This window comes from Triticum urartu, chromosome 7A (assembly GCF_056163025.1).
Source record: "Triticum urartu cultivar PI428250 chromosome 7A, HENAU_Tu73, whole genome shotgun sequence".
Classification (NCBI taxonomy): Eukaryota; Viridiplantae; Streptophyta; class Magnoliopsida; order Poales; family Poaceae; genus Triticum; species Triticum urartu.
The window spans coordinates 23,142,867-23,170,714 of NC_141879.1; the positions used below are offsets into that span (position 1 = coordinate 23,142,867).

Here is a 27,848-nt window from a genome sequence, read left to right on the forward strand (position 1 = left end):
AAACATAAAAAGGAGAAAAAAAGAGTACAAATAGAGCATGGAAATAAAAATGTGTCCTGCCTCTTCTCCCTCTCCCTTTCTCTCATTTAGTGATTTTAATTCCCTAAACAAAAATACTATTAATTCTAACCACTAAAATGAGAATAGTTTGTACCAGTGTAGAAACAATTTGGCTATAATATATGGATGATTTTGTTTGTGGAAATAGTACATGGATAATTGATGATGATGACCACGGTGTTGCCGCCTTGTAGATAGTACAACCAGATTAAGCATTTATATAAATATTATGTGTGCATCCTTGCTTCAAAGTCAAACTCTGTATGTATCTGCTGTGACCACCAAGCCTTACAGATAGTTGCACAAAACAAATTAAGCTGACTGTACGCTATGTACCACCACAAGAGTTCTCTTACTTGACATATATACATAAAGTACCCCGTGCCAAGCTCCGCTTGTCAGGGTTTATGTTTTCAGAGAAAATAGGTATTACAAACTTTCAAGGTAAACTGAAACAAAACAAGAATTTTCAAGTCACAGAGGCCAGATGGGCCAAGCTAGCCAACCGGGTGAGCCCCCATGGGCCCCTAGGCGCCCCATGTTGGTACCCTGGCCCTGAGGGTGCCCCCTAGGCGCCTAGGCACCCTAGGGCTCCCCATCTGACCTGTGGTGCCCGATGGCTTACATATACCTAAAAAACAGCCCGTGATTTTGCCAGATTTTTTTACGCTACCGCCACTTCCTGTATCGAGGCGATTTTTATTTTATCGCTAATTCGGCACTCTGCTGGAATGGAAATCTTCGTCTTCGACCTCTTCATCAACCCTTGGTGCTCCTATAGTGTTGCGGGAGTACACCTTTGAGGCCGAGGGCTTGTGGTAGTAACTATGTGTCACGTATCTCTTGTTCTTGATCCTATTTGTTCGACAAAGAATGAATTTTATTGACTCCAAAGGATGCCGTGGGTCGTTGTGGGAGACTTTAACGAAGCGATGTGGAGTTTTGAGCACTTCTCCGACACACCGCGTTTAGCAGGTCAGATGCTGGATTTCAGAGATGTTCTTGAGGTTTGTGGTCTGGGCGACCTTGGTTTTGCAGGTCTGCCTTACACTTTTGATAATCGTCGAGGGGGGCGGGCTAATGTAAAGGTCTGCCTCGACCGCGCTGTGGCCAACAACATGTGGAGAGATGCCTTCGCTCATGCCGGGGTGGAGCACCTGGTGGTGCCCAACTCCGACCACTTGCCCATCTTGCTTTGATGCGCGCTCGAGGAGATGAGCCAGGCAACAGGCAGGAGATGCAGACAGTATGAGGTAATGTGGGAACGGGACCCATCCCTGCCTGAGGTAATTATGAACACATGGACTGAGTTGGGTGCTATGCTGAATCTTGGTGATATTGCTTCCGGTTTGGGTAACTTGATGAAAAAACCATAAGACTGGAGCCGCAAAAAATTTGATAATGTGATTAAGGAAATTAACAAATCTCGCTCCCGCTTGGAGGAGCTTATGTCGATGAATGCAGATAGGAAGGACATACGGGAGGAGACCGACCGCATGAACGAGCTGCTATACAGAGAGGAGATGTTGTGGATGCAGCGGTCTCGTATTGCATGGTTGAGGGAAGGCGACCACAACACTCAGTTTTTTCACCGGAAAGCATTGTGGCGTGCGTGGAAAAATAGCATTAAGGCACTCATTGATGAGGCAGGGGTCACGTACAGGGACCATGGTTCCATGGCGGCTATGGCCACGACCTACTTTTCTAAGCTTTTTACTGCTGATTCTTCTCTCTGTGCGGATCCAGTTATAGATTTGATACAGACTCGTGTGATTGATAGTATGAATGATGGCCTATGCGCAGATTTTTCAGACAAGGAAATAGCTGATGCTCTCTTCCAGATTGGACCACTCAAGGCGCCAGGGCCGGATGGATTCCCAGCCCGCTTCTTCCAGAGGAACTGGGCATTTATGAGAGAAGAGGTTATGGCAAGAGTGCGGGAATTTTTTCCGTACAGGGATCATGCCTGAGGGGGTGAATGACACTTCCATTATTCTCATCACGAAGGTGGATAACCCGGAGAGGCTAACTGAGTTCCGTCCAATAAGCCTATGCAATGTCATATATAAGGTGGTGTCAAAGTGTTTGGTGAATCGACTGAGACCTATTTTGGATAATATTATGTCACCTCAACAAAGTGCCTTTGTCCCTGTAAGGATGATTATAGATAATGCACTAATTGCCTTTGAGTGTTTTCACTTTATTCAGCAGGACAAGGACCCTAGCAAGAGCTTCTGTGCATATAAGCTGGATTTATCAAAAGCTTATGACAGGGTGGACTGGATCTTCTTGGAGCGAATGATGAAAAAGATGGGCTTCGCTCGCGGGTGGGTGGACTGGATTATGGCTTGCGCCACCTCGGTGAGATACACAGTGAAATTCAATGGAACCCTCTTGGAATCATTTGCGCCGTCGCGCGAGCTAGGCAAGGTGATCATTTGTCCCCGTTTTTGTTCCTATTTGTGGCTGATGGTCTATCTGCGTTGTTGAAAGATGGAGAGCAAAGAGGAGATTATACCCCACTAAAAATATGCCGAAGAGCGCCGGGCGTGTCTCACTTATTATTCGCAGATGATACGTTGCTCTTCTTCAAGGCAGAGGCGGACCAAGCTAAAAAGGTCCAACAAGTGCTAAATACATATGCAAAGGCCACTGGACAATATATTAATCTGTCTAAATGTAGTGGCCTGTTTGGCACTTCGTGTCCAGCCATGATGCAAGACGTGGTGAGAGATATTCTCCATATTGGTGCTGTTACTTTTGAGGAAAAGTACCTAGGCCTTCCAACACCTGAGGGTCGCATGTCGCGAGGTAAATTTTAGAATCTGCAGTCCCGGTTGTTGAAAAGGATTATTGCGTGGGGTGACACCCTCTCTCTGGCTGGCAAGGAGACTATGATCAAGGCAGTAGCTCAGGCCATCCCTACGTATATTATGAGTGTTTTCAAGTTACCTATATCTGTCTGCGATGATCTGAACAGAATATAATGGTCCGGAATTTTTGGTGGGGGGCATCGGAAGGCAAGCGGGGAACACATTGGGTAGCATGGCCAAGGATACAAGCTCAAAAAAGCAAGCGTGGTTTGGGATTCAGAGATTTCCGCCTCTTCAACCAGGCGCTCCTAGCGAGACAGGCTTGGCGTTTGCTAACTAATCCCACCAGCTTGTGTGCGCAGGTTCTCAAGGCACGATACTATCACGACGGGCGCCTCGAAGATACGGTATTCTCGGGGAATGCATCTCCGACTTGGCAGACGATTCAGCACGGCCTCGAGCTCTTGAAAAAGGACATCATATGGCGCGTCGGGGGTGGGCAGGACATCCGTATTTGGCGAGACCGGTGGCTGCCTAGGGAGCCATCACGCCAACCCATATCCCTGCAGGGTACGTGCCGCCTGAGGAGGGTGGCGGAGCTCCTGGATGGCGAGGGGTCCTGGCGCATGGACCTGCTCCGCCGCTACTTCCTCCCGGCGGATGTCGATGTCATCACCAGTATCCACACGTCGACCCGCGTCACCGACGATATTATTGCATGGGCACCGGAGAGGAACGATATCTTCACCATTCGGTCCTCCTACCACCTGGCCATGGACGAGCGCGAGCGTCCTTCGGCTTCCGCCACGAGTAGGGCACCGGATGGTCGTCGCGCCATCTGGAAGATCATATGGGGGTGCCCTGCTCCCCCTAAGGTACGCGTGTTCGCTTGGAGAGTCGTCACCAACTCACTTGCTACTTGGGCCAATAAAGCCTCATGACACCTCGAGCTTACTGGCATTTGCCCCCTGTGTGGTGTTGAATGCGAGGATGGATTCCATGCGCTTTGCCAGTGTTCCCTGGCAAGAGAGCTCTGGCGAGTTATGACCTTGGACTGAAACATTCCCAAGGTGGAGGCCATCGTCAACACATGGCCAGAGTGGATCTTTTCACTACTGGACCCCTTGGATGAGACGACGAGACTGGTGGTGCTCATGACCATGTGGAGTGTATGGCATTTCCGGAACGAGATCACACACGACAAGGCGCCGCCCACTGCCGAAGCCTCTCGATGCTTTTTGCACGGATACATCAACTCACTCCTGTGCATATAGCAACATCCTGATGGTAACCTAGAGAAAGGGAAGATGGTGGTCCTGACTTCACCACCACGCGCTTCAGAAAGTACGGCGCCCAAGGTGCGTGCACACTGGGTACCGCCCCAGCCGGGCTGGGTTAAGTTGAACACGGATGGGAGCTACATAGCGGCCACGGGTGCGGCGGGAGGAGGTATGATCCTGCATGATGACAGAGGCGAGATCATCTATAGCGCATGTAGGGAGCTACGTACATGCGACAACGCTTTAGAGGCGGAGCTAACAACATGCAGAGAAGGCTTGGAGCTGGCCTTGCACCGATCTAACCTACCTATTCTGGTTGAGTTGGATAGCGCGGAGGCGGTGTCGACGATTACAGCGCGCGAGATGGATAGATCGTCACATCGTGCACTTATAGAGGAGATTCATAGGTTGGCTGGAAGCGATGCTAGGGAGATCTCTTTTACTCTTTATAGCCGTCTGCAGAACATGATTAGTCATGAGCTGGCCGCCTATGGCCGTAGCACTCCACGCACAGCAGTTTGGCTTATAACCCGGATGGACTTTGTTGTAAACCTGGCTCTCGCTGAGAAGTCTCCTTGAGTAATGAGAATTCCTTTTTCCCCGCAAAAAAATGAAGCATCAAGTTGCTTTTTCGGAAAAAAAGCATCAAGTTGCTACAAACACAACGAGAACACAGTCAACACCAATGCACATGCACAAATAAACATGCCGGCAAAGAGGAAAGTCATACAAGATGAAAACTATGCCTAAGGAAAAAAAGTGATCGGAGAATATAATCTGTGGTACGGCTTGGTATTGTGCAGCCTCCCAGTGTTTCTCTTCCTAATCTGCCTAACGGTTATTGCACTGGTGAGATGAGAGAAGTCATGTAAGTGTATGGAGCGACAGGAGAAAAAAAGGCAGGATTTAGTAGAGCAAGCTAGGGAAGGTATATATATCTGATGGACGACAAGTGGAAACAGGGGCGATGTACCAATTGTGGCGGAGAAGGTGATGACAACGATGCGGCGAAGACGGCGGCGACGTGCTCCGGCTCCGCCAGTCGATTTTCTCTTTGCTGTGTACCCATCACAGTTTTAAATGGCGACTCGGTTCCCCTCCTGTGACTCGGCGAGAGAAGCTCCCCTCCCGCGATTAGGCTTCCCCCTCCTCCCCTCCCGCCGCTGCCGGCCCTCCCGCCGCCGCCGTCCCTCCCGCCGCCGCCGGCCTAGCCCCCCCCCCCCCTCCGTCCCCTTCCGCCACCCTCCTTCCCCCATCTAGATCCGCCCTCGCGCCGCCTCCCTAGGAGGTGGCCGGGGCGGAGCTCGAGCTCCTCTCCCGCGGGCTCCCTCCTCCCCCGTCTTCCCCCGCCGCCGCCGGTGGACGCCCCCGTCGCTGGCCCGGGTGGAGCCGGTGGCGGCGAGCCTTCTTGTCCCCGCGCGCGTGTGCTCCCTTCCCGGGCAGGGAGGCGGCGACGGTGCAGCCCGGTTTGGCTGCGGTCCGGCGGCCCTGCGGCAACGACCGGCGGCAGGCGTGGTGTCGGCGCGGCGTGGTGGAGCAGGGTGGCCGGCGTCGCGCCCTCGGCCAGATCTGGGCCCGGCGGGCCCCATCTGGGTCCTAGCGGGCTGCCCCCCGGCGTGGCCTCGTTGTCTGCGGCGCGGTGAGGAGGAGGTGCGGCTTGGATGTGGGGCGGTGGCGCCGACAGCGTGCTGGCAGCAGCGCGAGGGCGGGAGCAGCACCGCGAGGTCGGGAGCTTTACGAGCCTAGGAGGGCTCGGTCGGGCCTGTGGGCCCATGGGCCTGGTGTGCTCCTGCTATTGCGTCCGGACGGCTACCGTCGCTGACGGTGGAGGTGGGGCCACTCCAGCGTGCCGACGGTGCTGTTGCCCTTGTCCCGACTCCGATTCTTCGCCCTGCTGTCCTCATTTCGCGGTGCCGTGGTGAGACGGCGTGGGGGTCTCAAGACCGCATTGGCGCTGGGTGGTGGTTGGTTTGGTGGCAGGCTCCGGAGCGCCTGAGGTGCGGGTTGAGATCGGGGGAAACCCCTGTCGGCATGGCCGACGCTGGCGCGGTGGCGCCTGTGGGTACCACCTGACCTTCCGGGAGGGTGTCGGGGGCTACCCTTCCTCTCGCCTCGTCGGGTACTGGGGGAAACCCTTGCAGCAGCGTCGTCATCGTCGCGATCCTTCTTGGAGGTGTTGATAGGTGCCGGCGCTTTGGAGTCTTGGAGCCTAGTGGAAAATCCCGGTGGGCGTAGCGATCGCGAGGCTTCTTCGTTTTTGTTGATCCGCCGTTGTCGGCATTTGTTTCTTTTGCTCTTTCTCTATCATTTTTTTTGGGCGTGAATGTGCTGCTTCCGCCTCAGCACCTATCCCTGTATGGTTTGGTTGGTTGCTTTGTAATACAAAGCGGGGGAAACCCTTTTTCGATAAAAAATGGCGGGTTATGACATTCACACTTTGCACTAAATTGATGTGGTAGCTAAATTGTACATGATGTGTTCAACGTGATGCCCCTTCAAACACTATAGCGGCAGGATAGCACGCTATTTAAAACTGTGGTACTTTTATTTTGAGACAATTAAAAACTATGGTACCTATCGGCGGCAACCAGCAGCAACCAGCAGCAACCGACAGAATTGTTATCAAGGTGGGCTAGACCCATCTGTCGTTGTTCAGGTCGGATTTCTTTAGCTGGGCTGGACCTTTAGAGGCCGAACTCTCTCCCCTTATCTCCGTTACTGATCTTATCCCCATATAAAAAAATTACGCATTTCTCTAAAAATTGATTCTAATCATTAAAGTGAAAATTGTTTGTATTAGTGTAGAGCAAAATTGGTTAAAATACTTGGCTGATGGACTATGATGAAGATGATGACGCTGCCTTGAGTAGATAGTACAGATTAAGCATTTATACATAAATATAATGTGTGCGTCCATGCTTCAAAGTTCAAAGGAGTGGGTGCCCTCCCATTGGCTAAGCAAGCAGGGGCTCCTGTTTTCATACACCGAGCATCGATGCTTCAAAGTTCAATTCATTTTCGTACAGAAGCAATGTATTTTTCTCTGACTGTTGCAGTAAAAGAGGAAGAAACAACAGCAACAGTAACAATAGAACACTCGGTCAAAAGTATCCACCCACTGGGACGCCAATCACTGAAAGAAGTTACCACATTAAACATGTCTGACCTTTTTCAATCTTATAATTTCGAACTCTACTGGGTAGTCATGGCGCAGAGGTACAACCAAATTATCAGCAAACACAAAGTGCTAAAGGAAAACAACATGAACATCAACACGGAAAGCGATTCACTACATGAGCATCGGCAGAAATAGCACAGGATAACAACATTGCAATGAACGTAAAACCATGAGGCAAGCAAATCGAGTTCAAAGCCATCATAGTGCTGAAATTATAAAGATCTCTCAAGACCAACATAGTTTGTTCCTAATTAATAAGGTTACGAGATTCTACATTGACAACTACCAAAGGTTGGACAGATTCGTACACATCCTTGGAATAACAGAATCTTCTCCAGATAAAATATAGCAGCAACGTATCATGATAATCACCATCACCGTTGCAGAGAGAACATGCTGGGGACAACCCACATAGGTTGCACCCATCCGGCCCAGTCTTTTAAAACAAACGCATTTGGATTGAATTTGGAGCCATTTCCCAATTCAATTGTGACGCAACGTTTAGAGTTGCTGTCATAGCAGTATATGTGGTTGCTCTTCCCACCCCATCTCTCCGGGTTCATGCAAGACAATGTCTGGCTTCTCTCATCCTTGCTAATGAATATCGCCCAATTCTCTAACTTCTCCATCTTCAGCCATAATGCAGGGTCGGTCGATAGGTCAAGGCGGAAGACTTTGAATCTTCCCCCCGGTGTTGCACTAGGTCCCCAAAAGCCGACTAAGAGAAGCATTTCGCCACACGTCACCAGCCATGTGTTGGAAAGATGTCGATCACTGATCATGCTTGACTCTCTAACTGGCAGTTCTGTTATTTTTATCTGCTGGGGGCGTCAACTGCAGTTTAAATAGCCTCCGATCAGAATCCATGCCAAATACTTGCCCTTGGAGGACGATGATTTGCTTTATTGGTGCATAACGAGGAGAACGTGCCACCCAAGAGTGGCTACCAACACGCCAAAACAGATTCTGTGATCCAACTTCGATAATGAGATATGAGTTAGCTGATGCTAGGGGAGCGGTGAGTGCACCATAGATGGGCCTAGTGCCTTCATCCAAGACTGGCAGTTGTGGAGATGAGACAGTAACGCCAGTGAACACATCAAAAACTGCACATGATTTATTGCTGGACAAAATAAGATGACCATATGAAGCCCCACTGAAGTAAAAATTCTCCATAGGACTTGATGAGGCGTTCTCTCCATGAGAATTCCAAACTATGGGAATCTGAAAGCCCTGGTAGGTGGTGTCTTTGTTGGCTATATCCGTGACACGACATGGGCGTGTGGTCACCGTGAAATTTCTAATGGAGTGTGGATGAGGAGAGCCCCCAGAGCCATCATGTTGGAGAAGTAGAGGTGGGAAGAGCGCTGCCACGTTATATTTGAACGGACATGAAGAAAACACGGCATGCCAAGGGCGGCAAGTGGCTTGAAAAGCAAGAAGATCGTGGAAGGAGCCCAGCCGAGAAATGATAGAGTCCAACAGGCCACTCGGAAGGTTTGCCCAGCCTCGGGATCTGTTGGACATGGCACAGACACGGATATAGCAACCGTTCCTCTTGCAGCTCCACCTCTGCAACACACTGCAAAAGAAAAAGAAAAGGCACATATTAGAAGAATGAACAGACTTGCAGGTATAAGCACAGAGACGCGGTGGATTAGAACATATAGAATTCTAGTGGCACAGTAAACAACCAGCACGATATCGGCACGGACTACATATGTCATTGTGAGATATTGATAACCAGATGCAACAGTATTTCTGAGACTGCTAGCCCCAGCCTAAACCTTAACCGAATGTAGTACTCGGAAGGTCTGAGCAAATTAAATCGCTCAAGACCTTGCAGTTCTCGCAATCAGATCAGAAATAAGTGGCAATATTAGATAATGTTCTACTGCATGAGAAAATATCTGACATAATTAAGTGGGATTACGCTATTGGTAATGTCGTGGGTTCCCCTAAAAATAATTCTCCTGGATTTCAGATCAGGCGATCGTTCAGCAACAAGCCAACACGCAGACTACTTACTATACTACTCTAAGCCTAGGGTTCTTACAGGCAGGAAACGGGAACGGGGACGGGAAGAAGAAGGAATAATGATTTGGCCGAGCTTCATACCTGACGGCGAGTCGACGGCGACGAGGCGGCGGTGATGGCGATGGCCTCCGACTACGCGATGCGTGCACCAAACGGGAACGGCCACCGAACTTTTTTTATTTGATTGAGGTCTGGCGAGATCTTTCGATGGGCTGGGCCGTCAATGAGACCAACCTCTCTTTTCTCTCTCTAAAAAAAGGAAAAAGAAAGGAGAAAAAACGTTCTCTCTCTCTTTTTTTTTTTCTACAATGTCCCAGCTAGCATTTTGTAGAGAAACAGAAATTTTATCTGTAGCTTCGATACTCAGTTTAGGCACACAAGGTGCAGGCAGACAACACAAAGCTCGAGCAAAGACGAACAACATTATGACCAATGCAGCATAAAATTGAGTCCAAGTTACCATGCTCAAATTAAAAATCTCTTGAGACCAAGTTACGAATTCATTGATTCACAATTACCAAAGTTTAGAGATTCTTAGAAATCTTTAGAGAAGGAACATTTGCTGCAAACAAGATTTAGTAGCCATACATAAAGATCATCACCATCACGGACACAAAGAATATTCTGCATTTATCATTGCTATATAGATTGGAATAGCACTGACCAGACAATTTATATCATCACTGACGTGCATCTGGCCTGTTAGTGCCTCCGGGTCAGTGATGACTTTTATGGCTACTTGGCCGGTCAGTGATGTGTTATACCACTAACCGACTGACCTGTCCGTGGTAACTATCAACAGGGCATTAGTCATAGTGCCATCAGTGACCTTCTTTTGCCCTGCTGTATCAGAAGTACTGCTAGCATATAATGTTACACACGGAATACACAAGATGCACATATAAACATTGTATTCTCATTCGTCACACACACATAGACATGAACATCTCTTACAGTATCTTTTGCCAATATAATCTGATATATGCATCTCATAGATCCATTCTAGTACACTTTGACGTTCACATAACGCTACTCCTCTAATACATCAAAGTGTAAACATGTCACTTCGCGATGTTGTTATCCCCAGCAATGTCATTTTGAACATTTAACCCTTCGGCGCTTCCTGTCCATGGATCCTCATTTCCGCTTACGATGAAAGATGGTCTACTCAGCTCCGTCATCATACCCGTAATATACAATGAATTATACCTTGGCTCTGTCCACTATATTATCCACATCACATTTAAGTTGACATATTATCTGGGGCAAGTTATTTGTACTTACTTACTTATGGTTTGAACTTTTTGTACAGTGAGATAGAAATATAATCAACTGTTAAAATATGAAGGAAAACTTTGTATAAAGTTTAGTGTTACTAATTGGTAATAAGCATTATTTTCGGAGAAATTTTAATGTTCAAAGTGTAGCACCCAAGTTTGATTGTTTGCACTTGAAGAGTTCGCCAAAGAATTTCTTCAGGATAATCTGTTAGGGCACCAAAGTCCACAGGCTGTCAATTGGACAACTCCTTTGCTCTAAGGCCCTTGAGACATGAAAACTTCTTCCTTGTCCCTTAGAAGCTTTCGCTTGAGAAAGAGAGCCTCCCACATGACAACTCATACCCATGCAAATCATTTTTTGTACAGTGCAACAGAAATGTAATGCCTGTGGGGAAAAGTTAAATTAAATGAAACAATGAAAGACCAAATGTTCAAACATATAAATGTTCATTGGTCTGTAGCTACAACCACCAAGCATTATAGATAGTCACAACACCATGCAGTTGCAAAAAATAAATTAAGCTGACTGTACGTTATGTGCCACCACACCAGTTCTCTTGCTTGCGATACATCAATGAATAATACAGAACCTACAAGTAATAACCAGCCAGTAACTGCATGTCCTCATCCACGATACATAGACTTCAGCTCAGTTGCAGCAGTCCAAGAAGAAGCAAAAACAAGAAACCAGCGGTACTTCTGCGGAAGCTTTATTCACTACCAACAAGCTATCTCAAACTAAAAGTGCAATTCGATTACTGAAATCACAACAAGCTGCCTGAAAGATAAACAAGCGCAATCGTTTGATCTACTACTTGGTTGAGATAAAAAGCTGTTACAAAGATAAAGCAACATTGCTCGAACAAGGCATCCCTATTTCCGTTTACATAAAACGGAAACACAACAGAATATTATCTTGCAGAACTAGAGGGGAAACAACAATAGGAATTCAAAAATCAACACATGACGGGAGATGACACACTTGACCTTGGGCATAACTAATGGGTGTCCCATAGAAAATGATTCACTACATGTGCATTAGCGAAAATAGCACATGATGAAACGTTACAATCAGTGGCGGAGGATGGACAGAAGTTGAGGTAGGGTGGGCTTTTGTCACTCGTCACCGGCAATGCCACCGCGCCGATGCGCCGCCTTGCACCCCGCCTGAACCGGACAAATCAAGGTAGGGGGGCTGCCAACCCTTGCCCTACTGGGTCCTCCATCACTGGTTACAATGAATGAAGAACCAGGAGGCAAGAAATCGAGTTCAAAGCCATCATGATATGCGTAAATCAAACATCCCTCAAGGCCAACATAATTTGTTCCTTCCCAAGTTACGAGATTTGATTGTCAACGACTACCAAGGTTGGAGATATAAACACATCCTTGCAATAAAAATCTGCTCCATATAAAATTTAGCAACAATGCATCATGATCATTACCATCACCGATGTAGAGAGAACATGCTGGGGACAACCCACATTGGTTGCAGGATGCTTTCACAGTCCATGAAAACGAAAACATTTGGACTGAAATTGGAGCCATCTCCCTGCCGTGGCTTGCCCAACCCAAGTGTGATCCAACGTTTAGACTTGCAGTCATAGCAGTATATGCAGTTGCTCCTCCCTCCCCATTTCTCTGGGTTCATGCAAGACAATGCCTGGCTTCTCTTATCCTTGCTGATGAATATTGCCCAATTCTCTAACTTCTCCACCTTCAGCCATAATGCAGGCTCAGTCGATACGTCAAGGCGGAAGACTTCGAAGGTTCTCGCCGGTGTTACAATATATCTATGGAAGCCGACCAAGAGAAGCATATCGCCACAGGCCACCAGCCATGCATCAGAAAGATGTTGTCTACTGATCATGCTTGACTCTAGAACCGGCAGTTCTTGTATTCTTATCTGGGGTGTCAAGTGTACTTTGAAGAGTCTACGATCAGAATCAATACCAAACACTTGCCCTTTAAATACCACAACTTGCTTGATTGGGCCATGATAAAGAGAATGTGCCACCCAAGAGTGGCTACCAACACGCCAAAATAGATTTGTTGATCCGTCTTCGATAACGAGACATGAATTTGCTGATGCTAGAGGAGAAGTGAGCGCACCATAGATGAACTCAGTGCCCACCGAGAAAGGCAGTTGTGGAGATGAGGCAGTAACTCCCGTGAACAAATCAAAAACTACACATGATTTATTGCTAGAAAAAATAAGATGACCATAGGAAGCCCCACTAAAGAAAAACTTTTCCAGAGAACTTGGTAGGGCATTATTTCTATGAGAAGTCCAAACTATGGGAATGCCAAAACACTGGTAGGTGGTGTCTTGGTTGGCTATATCAATGACGCGGCATAGGCGTGTAGGCACTAGGAAATTCCGAACAGAGTGAGGATGAGGAGAGCGCGAAGAGTCAGCAGGTTCGAGAAGTAGAGGTGGGAACGATGCTGCCAAGGTACATTTGAATGGACATGTGATGAAAAGTGGCATGCCAAGAGCGGCAAGTGTGGCTTGAAAGGCAAGAAGATCGTGGAAGGAGCCCAGCTGAGAAATGATAGAGTCCAACAGGCCACCCGGAAGGTCTGCCCAGCATCGGAATCTGTTGGACATGGCTCAGTATATAGGAACCCTTTATCTTTCAGATAATGTCTCTGCAACACATTGAAAAAAAAACCCCCACATATTAGAAGAATGTACTGAGTTGCAGATATAAGCACAAAGACGCGGTAGATGAGAACATACAGAACTCTAGTGGCGCAATAAACCAACCAGCAAGATGTTGATACTTGATAACACTGGATCAGCACAAACTACATATGTCATTACATGCGAAATATTGATAAACAGATGTTCTGAGACTGTCTCCAGCCTAAAGCTTAACCAATTATCGGAGCTAAGAGCAATTCTCGCCATCTGACCGTGCAATTCTTGCAATAAGAACACGCAATTCTCTCAAACAGATCAGAAATAAGTGGAATTACACAATGTTTTACCGCATGAGGAAATATCGACATGATTAAGAGGGATTAGGCTATTGGTAATCTCTTGGGTTCCCCTAAAAAAATCTCTTATATTTCCGACCAGGCGATCGTCCAGCAGCCAGTCAGCACGCAGACTACCGAGTACTGACTACTCCTAGCCTAGGGTTCTTGCAGGCAGGAGGGTAGCCAGACAAGCGACGCCATGGAGGACGGGGAGAAGAAGGGAATAGGATTTGGCCGAGCTACGTAGCGTGCATGCATACCTGACGGCGACGACACGGCGGCGGTGAATGGTGATGGCCAGGGCCTCCGATTCCGCTGTGTGTACTAAAGGGCGACGGCGACCGAAGATATAATAGGTAGGTGACTGGAGATGTGATGTGAGCGTTTTCGTACATTTTTTCTCTCTCTCTCATTCTCATATATTTTTCACTCACTGCTGCTAAGTGCATATATGTGCGCCAGCCCTGAAAATTCTTCAACAGCTACTTTGTTTATCCAATATGGCCAGTAGAAAGTAGCAGCAACCAAAGGAACCACCATCGTTTCTAAATTCTGATAGGAGGGCATAGCAGAGAGATGGTTGATGCATTATGCAAGTACGGCAAAACTATGCAAGTACGGCAAAACTGAGGAGACGTGTCATTTTTTATATCAAAATGGTTGATCAAAGGGCGTAACAGGGATGTAGTGTGTGGCAATTATCATACTTGACACTCATCTTCGTGCCGTAAGTTCTACGAGCTGTGTATACTCTGAAAAAGGATTTCGCCCCGCCTTATATATAAAGCAATGATCAGACAACACATTCCGGATACAACACGCCATCACCCCACACAGCACACACACCCAAGGCAAGATACGAGGGTGCCGATGCACCGCAACACTACGCAATCAACCACCAAGCACACTACAGATGAGCCAAAGGGAACTACTTAGGCCGACGAGGACCTCCCGAGACCTAGCCACCGAGAAGTGAAGCGGGACAGTGACGAAGCATCGACTCCAAGGCAGTGCCTTCAAGGACACGACACCGATAGTCGCCACCACCCGATCCCGAGGATCAACTTTTCACCCCGGAGCAACGTGGAGCAAAGAGAACACCACGACGGAGCTTTTATCAAGGAAACGACGCTCGTGGCCGCCGCCACCGTCGGCCGGAGAAGACCGGCAAGTTATGCACTTTGGTATTAATCCTCCGCTAAACCACCATGCTACGCCAAACATCACCAACCATGGACCATGGCTGCCCGACCGCATGCAAGACGCGCGCTCCGCCCATGAACACCGCGTCTCCCGCCGCCAGGGCCGCCGCCCTGCATCCAAGCAACTCCGTGAACGCCCAAAGGCCTTGGCTTTGGCCTACCTGGCAGCACCCGCCGATGGAGCAACCAGTAGCCGCCCTGCCTCGAACATCGCCAGAACCTCGCCAGAGGGCACACGGCCGAGGAAAGGCGGAGGAGGAGCGGACGCGCCAGGACCGGTGCACCCGCGCATCGGCGATGGGTGGCCCGACATCGGGGCCTCCCATCCCTCCCGAGAACTCCCCACCGGACACACCCCCGTGTCGCCTCACCGTGGCGGCCGACACATCTCGACGCGAGGCCACCAACGACAGCCCGCCCAGCCATCAACAAGGAGTGCAAAGCAACCCCTCACCCGCAGCCAAGAGCGCTCATCAGAGAGCCACCCCGCGCCGCTCGCTATCGTCCAGGGGCCGGAACAGGGGAGGCCCGATTGGAGCTCGGCCAGCACACACCACCAGCTCGCGCGACCGCCCCGAGCCCGTCCACCACGCCGCACGCAGCAGCAGAAGCTCCCGTGCCCGTCGCCCCACCAGATTTGGCCGAGCCCAGACCTGGCCGCCACAGCAGCCACGAGTGCGAGCAGCCCCGTGAAGCCCACCGCGCCGCCACCAAGCCCTCGCTACCCCGCCGCCGCGCCTCCGCGCCCCTCACCAGCGTGAAGCGCCGCCGAACGTCGTCGCCCCACGCCAACAGCCTCCGAGCGGGATGAAGAAGAGCCCCGCTGCCACTGGCGCCGGCGGGCTTTGCCCGGCAGCATGGTCCGGCGGCGGCGACAGAGGGAAGGGACGAGGGAGGCTCGAAGCCGGCGGCTATGGTTTCCTCCCCGGTCGCCACACGGGAGCAACACGGGGAGGGGAGGGTGGTAAAAAAGAAAGCCACAAGTCATAGTTCAGAACTCCTTCCGTGTATACTCAGATGACGAAATTGCTCCCATAGAAATTTCAGGAGGCAGAGAACATCATACATGGCTGCTTCCATGATGAAGTTGAAACTGGCACTGCCACACCCAATAATTTTTATCAAGGCGATGCCCTAGTCAGATCTAGATAAGCAACCTTTCCTCTTCGATAGAGTAAACTTCCAGGGCAAAGGATGTCATGTCACACATGCACCCTGATGTGTGTAGTGGAGACCACGGTTTTGATTTTCGGATTGGTTTCTTTTCCGCCCCTGGACGAAATGGCTGAATTTCGGTCAATTCAAAAATTGTGGCCAAATCTCGGACGAAATTGCAAAAATGAAATTTGACCGAAATCTGGCCGAAATTCGGCTGAAATTTGAGAGAAATTTTGCAATCAACAGAGGAAAAGTATAGCAGATCGAGCTCTAGGGACATATTCCGGGCCCAGGCGAGATGGCCGAAATTCGGCCGAAATTGGTTTTTTTCGGCCGAAAATCAAAACTGTGGTGGAGACTCGAGTAAGTGATACGTCTCCAACGTATCTATAATTTTTGATTGTTCCATGCTATTATATTATCAACCTTGGATGTTTGATATGCATTTATATGCTATTTATATGATTTTTGGGACTAACCTATTAACCTAGAGCCTAGTGTCAGTTTCGGTTTTCCCTTGTTTTTGAGTTTTACAGAAAAGGAAAATCAAGCGGAGTCCAATTGACCTGAAACTTCGCAGAACTTATTTTTGGACTAGAAGAAGGCCATGGAGTAAAAGAGTTGGGCCAGAAGAGCCCCGGGCTGCCCACGAGGGTGGGGGCGCGTCCACCCCCTGGGCGTGCCTCCCTACCTCGTGGACAGCCCGGAGACCCCCCCTGACTTGTTCTCGACGCCAAAACCTCTTATATATACTAAAACTTCGAGAAAGAAACCTAGATCGGGAGTTCCGCCGCCGCAAGCCTATGTAGCCACCGAAAACCAATCTAGACCCGTTCCGGCACCCTGCCGGAGGGGGGGGGGAATCCCTCTCCGGTGGCCAGTAGCTATGTGTTTGATCTCTTTCTCTCGTGTTCTTGATTTGGCACGATGTTGATGTATCGCGAGCTTTGCTATTATAGTTGGATCTTATGATGTTTCTCCCCCTCTACTCTCTTGTAATGGATTGAGTTTTCCTTTTAAAGTTATCTTATCGTATTGAGTCTTTAAGGATTTGAGAACACTTGATGTATGTCTTGCACGTGCTTATCTGTGGTGACAATGGGATATCACGTCATCCACTTGATGCATGTTTTGGTGATCAACTTGCGAGTTCGGTGACCTCGTGAACTTATGCATAGTGGTTGGCACACGTTTTCGTCTTGACTCTCCGGTAGAAACTTTGGGGCACTCTTTGAAGTTCTTTGTGTTGGTTGAATAGATTAATCTGAGATTGTGTGATGCATATCGTATAATCATACCCACGGATACTTTAGGTGACATTAGGGTTTTGGTTGATTTGCGTCTTAAGTTGTTATTCTAGTACGAACTCTAGGATAGATTGAACGGAAAGAATAGCTTCGTGTGATTTTACTATGGACTCTTGAATAGATCGATCAGAAAAGGATAACTTTGAGGTGGTTTTGTACCCTACAATAATCTCTTCATTTATTCTCCGCTGTTAGTGACTTTGGAGTGACTCTTTGTTGCATGTTGAGGGATTATTATATGATCCAATTATGTTATTATTGTTGAGAGAACTTGCACTAGTGAAAGTATGAACCCTAGGCCTTGTTTCCTAGCATTGCAATACCGTTTTCGCTCACTTTTATCATTACTTACCTTGCTGTTTTTATATTTTCAGATTACAAAAACCTATATCTACCATCCATATTGCACTTGTATCAAGATCTCTTCGCCGAACTAGTGCACCTATACAATTTACCATTGTATTGGGTGTGTTGGGGACACAAGAGACTCTTTGTTATTTTGTTGCAGGGTTGTTTGAGAGAGACCATCTTCATCCTACGCCTCCCACAGATTGACAAACCTTAGGTCATCCACTTGAGGGAAATTTGCTACTGTCCTACAAACCTCTGCACTTGGAGCCCCAACAACGTCTACAAGAAGAAGGTTGTGTAGTAGACATCAGTAAGTAATTTGGCAGGTGAGGGAGTCCTGGATTAGAGGGTCCCCGGGCGTCCGGGCTATGTGACATGGGCCGGACTCATGGGCCGTGAAGATACAAGATGGAAGGCCTTCCCCCGTGTCTGGATGGGACTCTCCTTTGCATGGATGGCAAGCTTTGGCGTTCGGTTATGAAGTTTCCTTTCTCTGTAAACCAACTCGGTGCAACCCTAGGCCCCTCCGGTGTCTATATAAACTGGAGGGTTTAGTCCGTAGAGGCGAGCATAATCATACAGGCTAGATATCTAGGGTTTAGCCATAACGATCTTGAGGTAGATCAACTCTTGTAACCCATATACTCATCAAAGTCAATCAAGCGGGAAGTAGGGTATTACCTCCATTAAGAGGGCCCGAACCTGGGTAAACATCGTGTCCCCTGCCTCCTATTACCTTCGATTCTCAGATGCACAGTTCGGGACCCCCTATCCGAGATCCGCCGATTTTGACACCGACATTGGCGCTTTCATTGAGAGTTCCACTGTGCCATCAACAGAAGGCTCGATGGCTCGTTCGATCATCTACAACGATGCCGTCTTCGGGGAAGCTAACCTCCACGGACAGATTTTTGTATTCGATGGCTTTGTTCTGCGTGCCAACTCGATTGGCCACCTCGAACAGATCAACAGCTACGCCCCTGGTCATCAGATCAGTTTTGGGAACCTGAACTATGTCGCTGATATCCGAGGAGACTTGATCTTCGAAGGGTTCGCGGCCCCGATCACAGCTCTAGCCTTAGATCCGGAGCAAACCATCAGGTCCAAAGATGGGAGTTTGGAGCCCACCGGACTCTCTGCCGCGAACCACATTACTGAGGATCTGGAGGCGATTGTGTCCACGACGAATTCAGGATTAGACCAGATTCCCCCTATCATTGAAAGGCAGGACTCTCCCCCGGATTCCGAATCTTAGCTCTCGAAGTCCGCGCCAAGCATGCATGGCCAGGAGGCCTTCGCCCTGGCCAGCCCCGCGGACTCTCGTTTCCCTATACAAACCTCGCTACTAAGCAAGGCCCTGGATTTAATGCGATCCCTCGCCATGACAGAGGAATCATTTCCGAACTATACCCAGCCTGGACTAGGGGATGAGAGCGGGGAATTTTACGTCCCACCCACCAGCCACTTCATAGCCATTGTCAAAGATTTAACCGACATGCTGGACTACGCCTCCGAAGATATCAACGGCATGGAAGACGAACAAGGCTAGGACCCGCTGATTACTAGATGTTGGACGGCCACCTCCACATATGACGTATACATGATGGACACACCCAAAGAGGATGACAATACAAACAAGAAATATCCGGTAGAGGACAAACCTAATGAGGCACCACCAAAACATCGACGCCAGCGACATCGCTCAAAATCACGCCGTGGCAAAGACAGTAATACTGGCACCGGAGATGATAACACTCAGGAAGGTGCCGAAGAACCCAAAGCCCCCGTCAAGCCCACATCCGAACAAACCGATGTGGGAGAGGGGCAAGTCAACCCTGATAATCCCCAAGTGCAGGGAATCATCGTAGCAATTCCCAAAGGTGGAAGTGATAAGTATGGAGTGTCGAACCCACAAGGAGCTAATGTTGGGGAACGTAGCATAAATTCAAAATTTTCCTACGTGTCACCAAGATCTATCTATGGAGAGACTAGCAACGAGGGGAAGGAGAGTGCATCTACATACCCTTGTAGATCGCTAAGCGGAAGCGTTCAAGTGAACGGGGTTGATGGAGTCGTACTCGTCGTGATTCAAATCACCGATGATCAAGTGCCGAACGCACGGCACCTCCGCGTTCAACACACGTACAGCAGGGAGACGTCTCCCATGCCTTGATCCAGCAAGGAGGAGGGAGAGGTTGATGGAGATCCAGCAGCACGACGGCATGGTGGAAGTAGCGGGATTCCAACAGGGCTTCGCTAAGCGCTGCGGGAGGAGGAAGATGTGTCACGGGAGGGAGAGGGAGGCGCCAGGCCTTAGATTGGTTTGCTCCTCCTTTTTCCCCACTATATATAGGGCCAAGGGAGAGGGGGAGGCGCAGCCCTTGCCCCTTCCTCCAAGGAAGGGTGCGGCCAAGGGTGGGGAGGAGTCCATCCTCCCCAAGGCACCTCGGAGGTGCCTTCCCCCTTTAGGACTCTCCCCTTTTCCCATCTCTTGGCGCATGGGCCTCTTGGGGCTGGTGCCCTTGGCCCATATAGGCCAAGGCACACCCCCTACAGCCCATGTGGCCCCCCGGGGCAGGTGGCCCCACCCGGTGGGCCCCCGGGACCCTTCCGGTGGTCCCGGTACAATACCGATGACCCCGAAACTTGTCCCGATGGCCGAAATGGCACTTCCTATATATAATTCTTTACCTCCGGACCATTCCGGAACTCCTCGTGACGTCCGGGATCTCATCCGGGACTCCGAACAACATTCGGGTTACCGCATACTAATATCTTCATAACCCTAGCGTCACCGAACCTTAAGTGTGTAGACCCTACGGGTTCGGGAGACATGCAGACATGACCGAGACGTTCTCCGGTCAATAACCAACAGCGGGATCTGGATACCCATGATGGCTCCCACATGTTCCACGATGTTCTCATCGGATGAACCACGATGTCAAGGACTTAATCAATCCCGTATTCAATTCCCTTTGTCTATCGGTATGTTACTTGCCCGAGATTCGATCGTCGGTATCCATATACCTTGTTCAATCTCGTTACCGGCAAGTCTCTTTACTCGTTCCGTAACACATCATCCCGTGATCAACTCTTTGGTCACATTGCGCATATGATGATGTCCTACCGAGTGGGCCCAGAGATACCTCTCCGCTTACACGGAGTGACAAATCCCAGTCTCGATTCGTGCCAACCCAACAGACACTTTCGGAGATACCTGTAATGCACCTTTATAGTCACCCAGTTACGTTGTGACGTTTGATACACCCAAAGCATTCCTACGGCATCCGGGAGTTGCACAATCTCATGGTCTAAGGAAATGATACTTGACATTAGAAAAGCTATAGCATATGAACTACACGATCTAGTGCTATGCTTAGGATTGGGTCTTGTCCATCACATCATTCTCCTAATGATGTGATCCCGTTATCAACGACATCCAATGTCCATGGTTAGGAAACCGTAACCATCTATTGATCAACGAGCTAGTCAACTAGAGGCTTACTAGGGACATATTATGGTCTATGTATTCACACGTGTATTACGATTTCCGGATAATACAGTTATAGCATGAATAAAGACAATTATCATGAACAAGGAAATATAATAATAACTAATTTATTATTGCCTCTAGGGCATATTTCCAACAGTCTCCCACTTGCACTAGAGTCAATAATCTAGTTCACATCGCCATGTGATTAACACTCACAGGTCACATCGCCATGTGACTAACACCGAAGAGTTTACTAGAGTCAGTAGTCTAGTTCACATCACTATGTGATTAACACTCAATGAGTTTTAGGTTTGATCATGTTGCTTGTGAGAGAGGTTTTAGTCAACGGGTCCGAACCTTTCAGATCCGTGTGTGCTTTACAAATCTCTATGTCATCTCCTAGATGTAGCTACCACGCTCTATTTGGAGCTATTCCAAATAACTGTTCTACTTGGAGCTATTCTAAATTGTTGCTCCATTATATGCATCCGGTATCTCTACTCAGAGCTATCCGGATAGGTGTTAAGCTTGCATCGACGTAACCCTTTACGACAAACTCTTTTACCACCTCCATAATCGAGAAAATTCCTTAGTCCACTAGTTACTAGGGATAACTTTGACCGCTGTCCTATGATCCATTCATGGATCACTCTTGTACCCCTTGACTGACTCATGGCAAGGCACACTTCAGGTGCGGTACACAGCATAGCATACTGTAGAGCCTACGTCTTAAGCATAGGGGACGACCTTCGTCCTTTCTCTCTATTCTGCCGCGGTCGAGCTTTAAGTCTTAACTTCATACCTTACAACTCAGGTAAGAACTCCTTCTTTGACTGATCCATCTTGAACACCTTCAAGATCACGTCAAGGCATGTGCTCATTTGAAAGTACTATTAAGCGTTTTGATCTATCCTTATAGATCTTGATGCTCAATGCTCAAGTAGCTTAATCCAGGTTTTCCATTGAAAAACACTTTCCAATAACCCTATATGCTTTCCAGAAATTCTACATCATTTCTGATCCATAATATGTCAACAACATATACTCATCAGAAATTCTATAGTGCTCCCACTCACTTCTCTGGAAATACAAGTTTCTCATAAACTTTGTATAAACCCAAAATCTTTGATCATCTCATCAAAGCATACATTCCAACTCCGAGATGCTTACTCCAGTCCTCAGAAGGATTACTGGGGCTTTGCATACTTATTAGCAACTTTCAGGTTTGACAAAACCTTCCGGTTGTATCACATACAACCTTTCCTCAAGAAAATCATCGAGGAAACAATGTTTTGACATCCTATCTGCAAGATTTCATAAATAATGCAGTAATCACTAATATAATTCCAACAGACTCTTAGCATCGCTACGAGTGAGAAAGTCTCATCGCAGTCAACTCCTTGAACTTGTCGGAAAGCATCTTAACGACAAGTCGAGCTTTCTTAATGGTGACATTTACCATCATTGTCCGTCTTCCTTTTAAAATCCATCTACACTCAACAGCCTTACGACCATCAAGTAGTTCTTCCAAAGTCTACACTTTGTTTTCATACATGGATCCTCTCTCGGATTATATGGCCTCGAGCCATTTATCGGAATCCGGGCCCACCATCGCTTCTCCATAGCTCGTAGGTTCATTGTTGTCTAGCAACATGACTCCCAAGGCAGGATTACGTACCACTCTGAAGTAGTACGCATCCTTGTCATCCTACGAGGTTTGGGAGTGACTTGATCCGAAGTCTCATGATCAATATCATAAGCTTCCACTTCAATTGGTGTAGGTGCCACAGGAACAACTCTTTGTGCCCTGCTATACACTAGTTGAAGTAACGGTTTAATAACCTCATCAAGTCTCCACCATCCTCCCACTCAATTCTTTCGAGAGAAACTTTTCCTCGAGAAAGGACCCGATTCTAGAAACAATCCCTTATTGCTTTCGAATCTGAGATAGGAGGTATACCCAACTGTTTTGGGTGTCCTATGAAGATGCATTTATCCGCTTTGGGTTCGAGCTTATCAGCCTGAAACTTTTTCACATAAGCATTGCAGTCCCAAACTTTTAAGAAATGACAGCTTAGGTTTCTCTAAACCATAGTTCATACAGTGTCATCTTATCGGAATTACGTGGTGCCCTATTTAAAGTGAATGTGGTTGTCTCTAATGCCTAACCCATAAATTATCGTGGTAATTTGATAAGAGACATCATGGTATGCATCATATCCAATAGGGTGCAGTTATGATGTTCGGACACACCATCACACTATGGTGTTCCAGGCTGTATTAGTTTTGAAACAATTTCCACAATGTCTTAATTCTGTGCCAAACTCGTAATTCAGATATTCATCTCTATGATCATATCATAGATATTTTTATCCTCTTATCACGACGATCTTCCAACTTCACACTGAAATTACTTGAACCTTTCAATAATTCAGACTCGTGATTCATCAAGTAAATATACTCAACATCTACTCAAATCATCTGTGAAGTAAAAACATAACGATATCCACTACATGCCTCAGCACTCATTGGACTGCACACATCAAAATGTATTACTTCCAGCAAGTAGCTTTCTGGTTCCATTTTACTGAAAACGAGGCTTTCAGTCATCTTGCCCATGTGGTATGATTTGCATGTCTCAAGTGATTCAAAATCAAGCGAGTACAAAACGGTCCATTTGCATGGAGTTTCTTCATGCATATACACCAATAGACATGGTTCGCATGTCTCAAACTTTTCAAAAATGAGTGAGCCCAAAGATCCATCAACATGGAGCTTCTTCATGCGTTTTATACCGATATGACTTACGTGGCAGTGCCACAAGTAGGTGGTACTATCATTACTATCTTTTGGCATGAACATGTGTATCACTACGATCGAGATTCAATAAACCATTCATTTTAGGTGCAAGACCATTGAAGGTATTATTCAAATAAACAGAGTAACCATTATTCTCCTTAAATGAATAACCGTATTGCGATAGACATAATCCAATCATGTCTATGCTCAACGCAAACACCAATCTCGATGGTAGAGGGAGCGTGCGACGCTTGATCATATCAACATTGGAAACACTTCCAACACATATCATTAGCTCACCTTTAGCTAGTCTCCGTTTATTCCGTAGCTTTTATTTCGAGTTACTAACACTTAGCAACCGAACCGGTATCTAATACCCTGGTGCTACTAGGAGTACTAGTAAAGTACACATTAACATAATGTATATCCAATATACTTCTATCGACCTTGCCAGCCTTCTAATCTACCAAGTATCTAGGGTAATTCTGCTCCAGTGGTTTGTTCCCCTTATTACAGAAGCACTTAGTCTCGGGTTTGGGTTCAACCTTGGGCTTCTTCACTAGAGCAGCAGCTGAATTGCCGTTTCATGAAGTATCCCTTCTTGCCCTTTCCCTTCTTGAAACTAGTGGTTTCACCAACCATCAACAATTGATGCTCCTTCTTGATTTCTACTTTTGTGGTGTCAAACATCACGATCATCTCAAGGATCATCATACATGTCCCCGATATATTATAGTTCATCACGAAGCTCTAGCAGCTTGGTGGTAATGACTTCGGAGAAACATCACTATCTCATCTGGAAGATCAACTCCCACTTGATTCAAGCGATTGTTGTACTCAGACAATCTGAGCACAAGCTCAACAATTGAGCTTTTCTCCCTTAGTTCGCAGGCTAAGAAAATCGTCGGAGGTCTTATACCTCTTGACATGGGCATGAGCCTGAAATCCCAATTTCAGCCCTCAAAACATCTCATATGTTTCGTGACGTTTCAAAAAACGTCTTTGGTGCCTCAACTCTAAACCATTTAACTGAACTATCACGTAGTTATCAAAACGTGTATGTCAGATGTTCGCAACATCCACAGACAACGTTCGAGGTTCAGCACACTGAGCGGTGCATTAAGGACATAAGCCTTCTATGAAGCAATGAGGACAATCCTCAGTTTACGGACCTAGTCCGCATAATTGCTACTATCAACTTTCAACTAATTTTTCTCTAGGAACATATCTAAACAGTAGAACTGAAACGCGAGCTACGACATAATTTGCAAAATCCTTTTTGACTATGTTCAGGATAATTAAGTTCATCTTATGAACTCCCACTCAGATAGACATCCCTCTAGTCATCTAAGTGATTACATGATCCGAGTGAGCTAGGCCGTGTCCGATTAACACGTGAGACGGACTAGTCAACGTCGGTGAACATCTTCATGTTGATCGTATCTTCTATACGACTCATGCTCGACCTTTTGGTCTCTGTGTTCCGAGGCCATGTCTGTACATGCTAGGCTCGTCAAGTTAACCCTAAGTGTTTTTGCTGTGTAAAACTGTCTTACACCCGTTGTATGTGAACGAAAGGATCTATCACACCCGATTAACACGTGATGCTTCGAAGCGACGAACTGTAGCAACGGTGCACAGTTAGGGGAGAACACTTCTTGAAATTTTAATGAGGGATCATCTTATTTACTACCGTCGTACTAAGCAAATAAGATGTATAAACATGATAAACATCATATGCAATCAAATAATAGTGACATGATATGGCCAATATCATATAGCTCCTTTGATCTCCATCTTGGGGCTCCATGATCATCTTGTCACCGGCATGACACCATGATCTCCATCATCATGATCTCTATCATCGTGTCTTCTTGAAGTTGTCACGTCATCGACATGCAAGTTGTGATTCCCTTGACAAGAACATGATCAATCTCATACATCACATATATCATTCATCACATCCTTTTGGCCATATCACATCACATAGCATACCCTGCAAAAACAAGTTAGACGTCCTCTAATTGTTGTTTGCATGTTTTACGTGGCTGCTATGGGTTTCTAGCAAGAACGTTTCTTACCTACGCAAAACCACAACGTGATATGCCAATTTCTATTTACCCTTCATAAGGACCCTTTTCATCGAATCCGATCCGACTAAAGTAGGAGAGACAGACACCCGCTAGCCACCTTATGCAACTAGTGCATGTTTGTCGGTGGAACCTGTCTCACGTAAGAGTACGTGTAAGGTTGGTCTGGGCCGCTTCATCCCACGATGCCGCCGAATCAAGATAAGACTAGTAACGGCAAGCATATTGAACAAAATCAACGCCCACAACTACTTTGTGTTCTACTCGTGCATAGAAACTACGCAATAGACCTAGCTCTGAAACCACTGTTGGGGAACGTAGCATAAATTCAAAATTTTCCTACGTGTCACCAAGATCTATCTATGGAGAGACTAGCAACGAGGGGAAGGAGAGTGCATCTACATACCCTTGTAGATCGCTAAGCGGAAGCGTTCAAGTGAACGGGGTTGATGGAGTCGTACTCGTCGTGATTCAAATCACCGATGATCAAGTGCCGAACGCACGGCACCTCCGCGTTCAACACACGTACAGCAGGGAGACGTCTCCCATGCCTTGATCCAGCAAGGAGGAGGGAGAGGTTGATGGAGATCCAACAGCACGACGGCATGGTGGAAGTAGCGGGATTCCAACAGGGCTTCGCTAAGCGCTGCGGGAGGAGGAAGATGTGTCACGGGAGGGAGAGGGAGGCGCCAGGCCTTAGATTGGTTTGCTCCTCCTTTTTCCCCACTATATATAGGGCCAAGGGAGAGGGGGAGGCGCAGCCCTTGCCCCTTCCTCCAAGGAAGGGTGCGGCCAAGGGTGGGGAGGAGTCCATCCTCCCCAAGGCACCTCGGAGGTGCCTTCCCCCTTTAGGACTCTCCCCTTTTCCCATCTCTTGGCGCATGGGCCTCTTGGGGCTGGTGCCCTTGGCCCATATAGGCCAAGGCACACCCCCTACAGCCCATGTGGCCCCCCGGGGCAGGTGGCCCCACCCGGTGGGCCCCCGGGACCCTTCCGGTGGTCCCGGTACAATACCGATGACCCCGAAACTTGTCCCGATGGCCGAAATGGCACTTCCTATATATAATTCTTTACCTCCGGACCATTCCGGAACTCCTCGTGACGTCCGGGATCTCATCCGGGACTCCAAACAACATTCGGGTTACCGCATACTAATATCTTCATAACCCTAGCGTCACCGAACCTTAAGTGTGTAGACCCTACGGGTTCGGGAGACATGCAGACATGACCGAGACGTTCTCCGGTCAATAACCAACAGCGGGATCTGGATACCCATGATGGCTCCCACATGTTCCACGATGTTCTCATCGGATGAACCACGATGTCAAGGACTTAATCAATCCCGTATTCAATTCCCTTTGTCTATCGGTATGTTACTTGCCCGAGATTCGATCGTCGGTATCCATATACCTTGTTCAATCTCGTTACCGGCAAGTCTCTTTACTCGTTCCGTAACACATCATCCCATGATCAACTCTTTGGTCACATTGCGCATATGATGATGTCCTACCGAGTGGGCCCAGAGATACCTCTCCGCTTACACGGAGTGACAAATCCCAGTCTCGATTCGTGCCAACCCAACAGACACTTTCGGAGATACCTGTAATGCACCTTTATAGTCACCCAGTTACGTTGTGACGTTTGATACACCCAAAGCATTCCTACGGCATCCGGGAGTTGCACAATCTCATGGTCTAAGGAAATGATACTTGACATTAGAAAAGCTATATCATATGAACTACACGATCTAGTGCTATGCTTAGGATTGGGTCTTGTCCATCACATCATTCTCCTAATGATGTGATCCCGTTATCA

General features: G+C 47.7%; 1 protein-coding gene and 1 pseudogene across 1 annotated transcript; both read right to left on the reverse strand.

The window, feature by feature from the left end:
- Positions 1–7,705: 7,705 nt before the first annotated feature.
- On the reverse strand, positions 7,706–8,942 carry LOC147957128 (uncharacterized; annotated as a pseudogene).
- Positions 8,943–12,095: 3,153 nt separating this feature from the next.
- LOC147957129 (uncharacterized) lies at positions 12,096–13,259 on the reverse strand. Its single transcript, XM_087537563.1, has one exon. It carries the CDS (start codon positions 13,257–13,259, stop codon positions 12,096–12,098), a length of 1,164 nt encoding a protein of 387 aa, XP_087393689.1.
- Between the last annotated feature and the right edge of the window lie 14,589 nt (positions 13,260–27,848).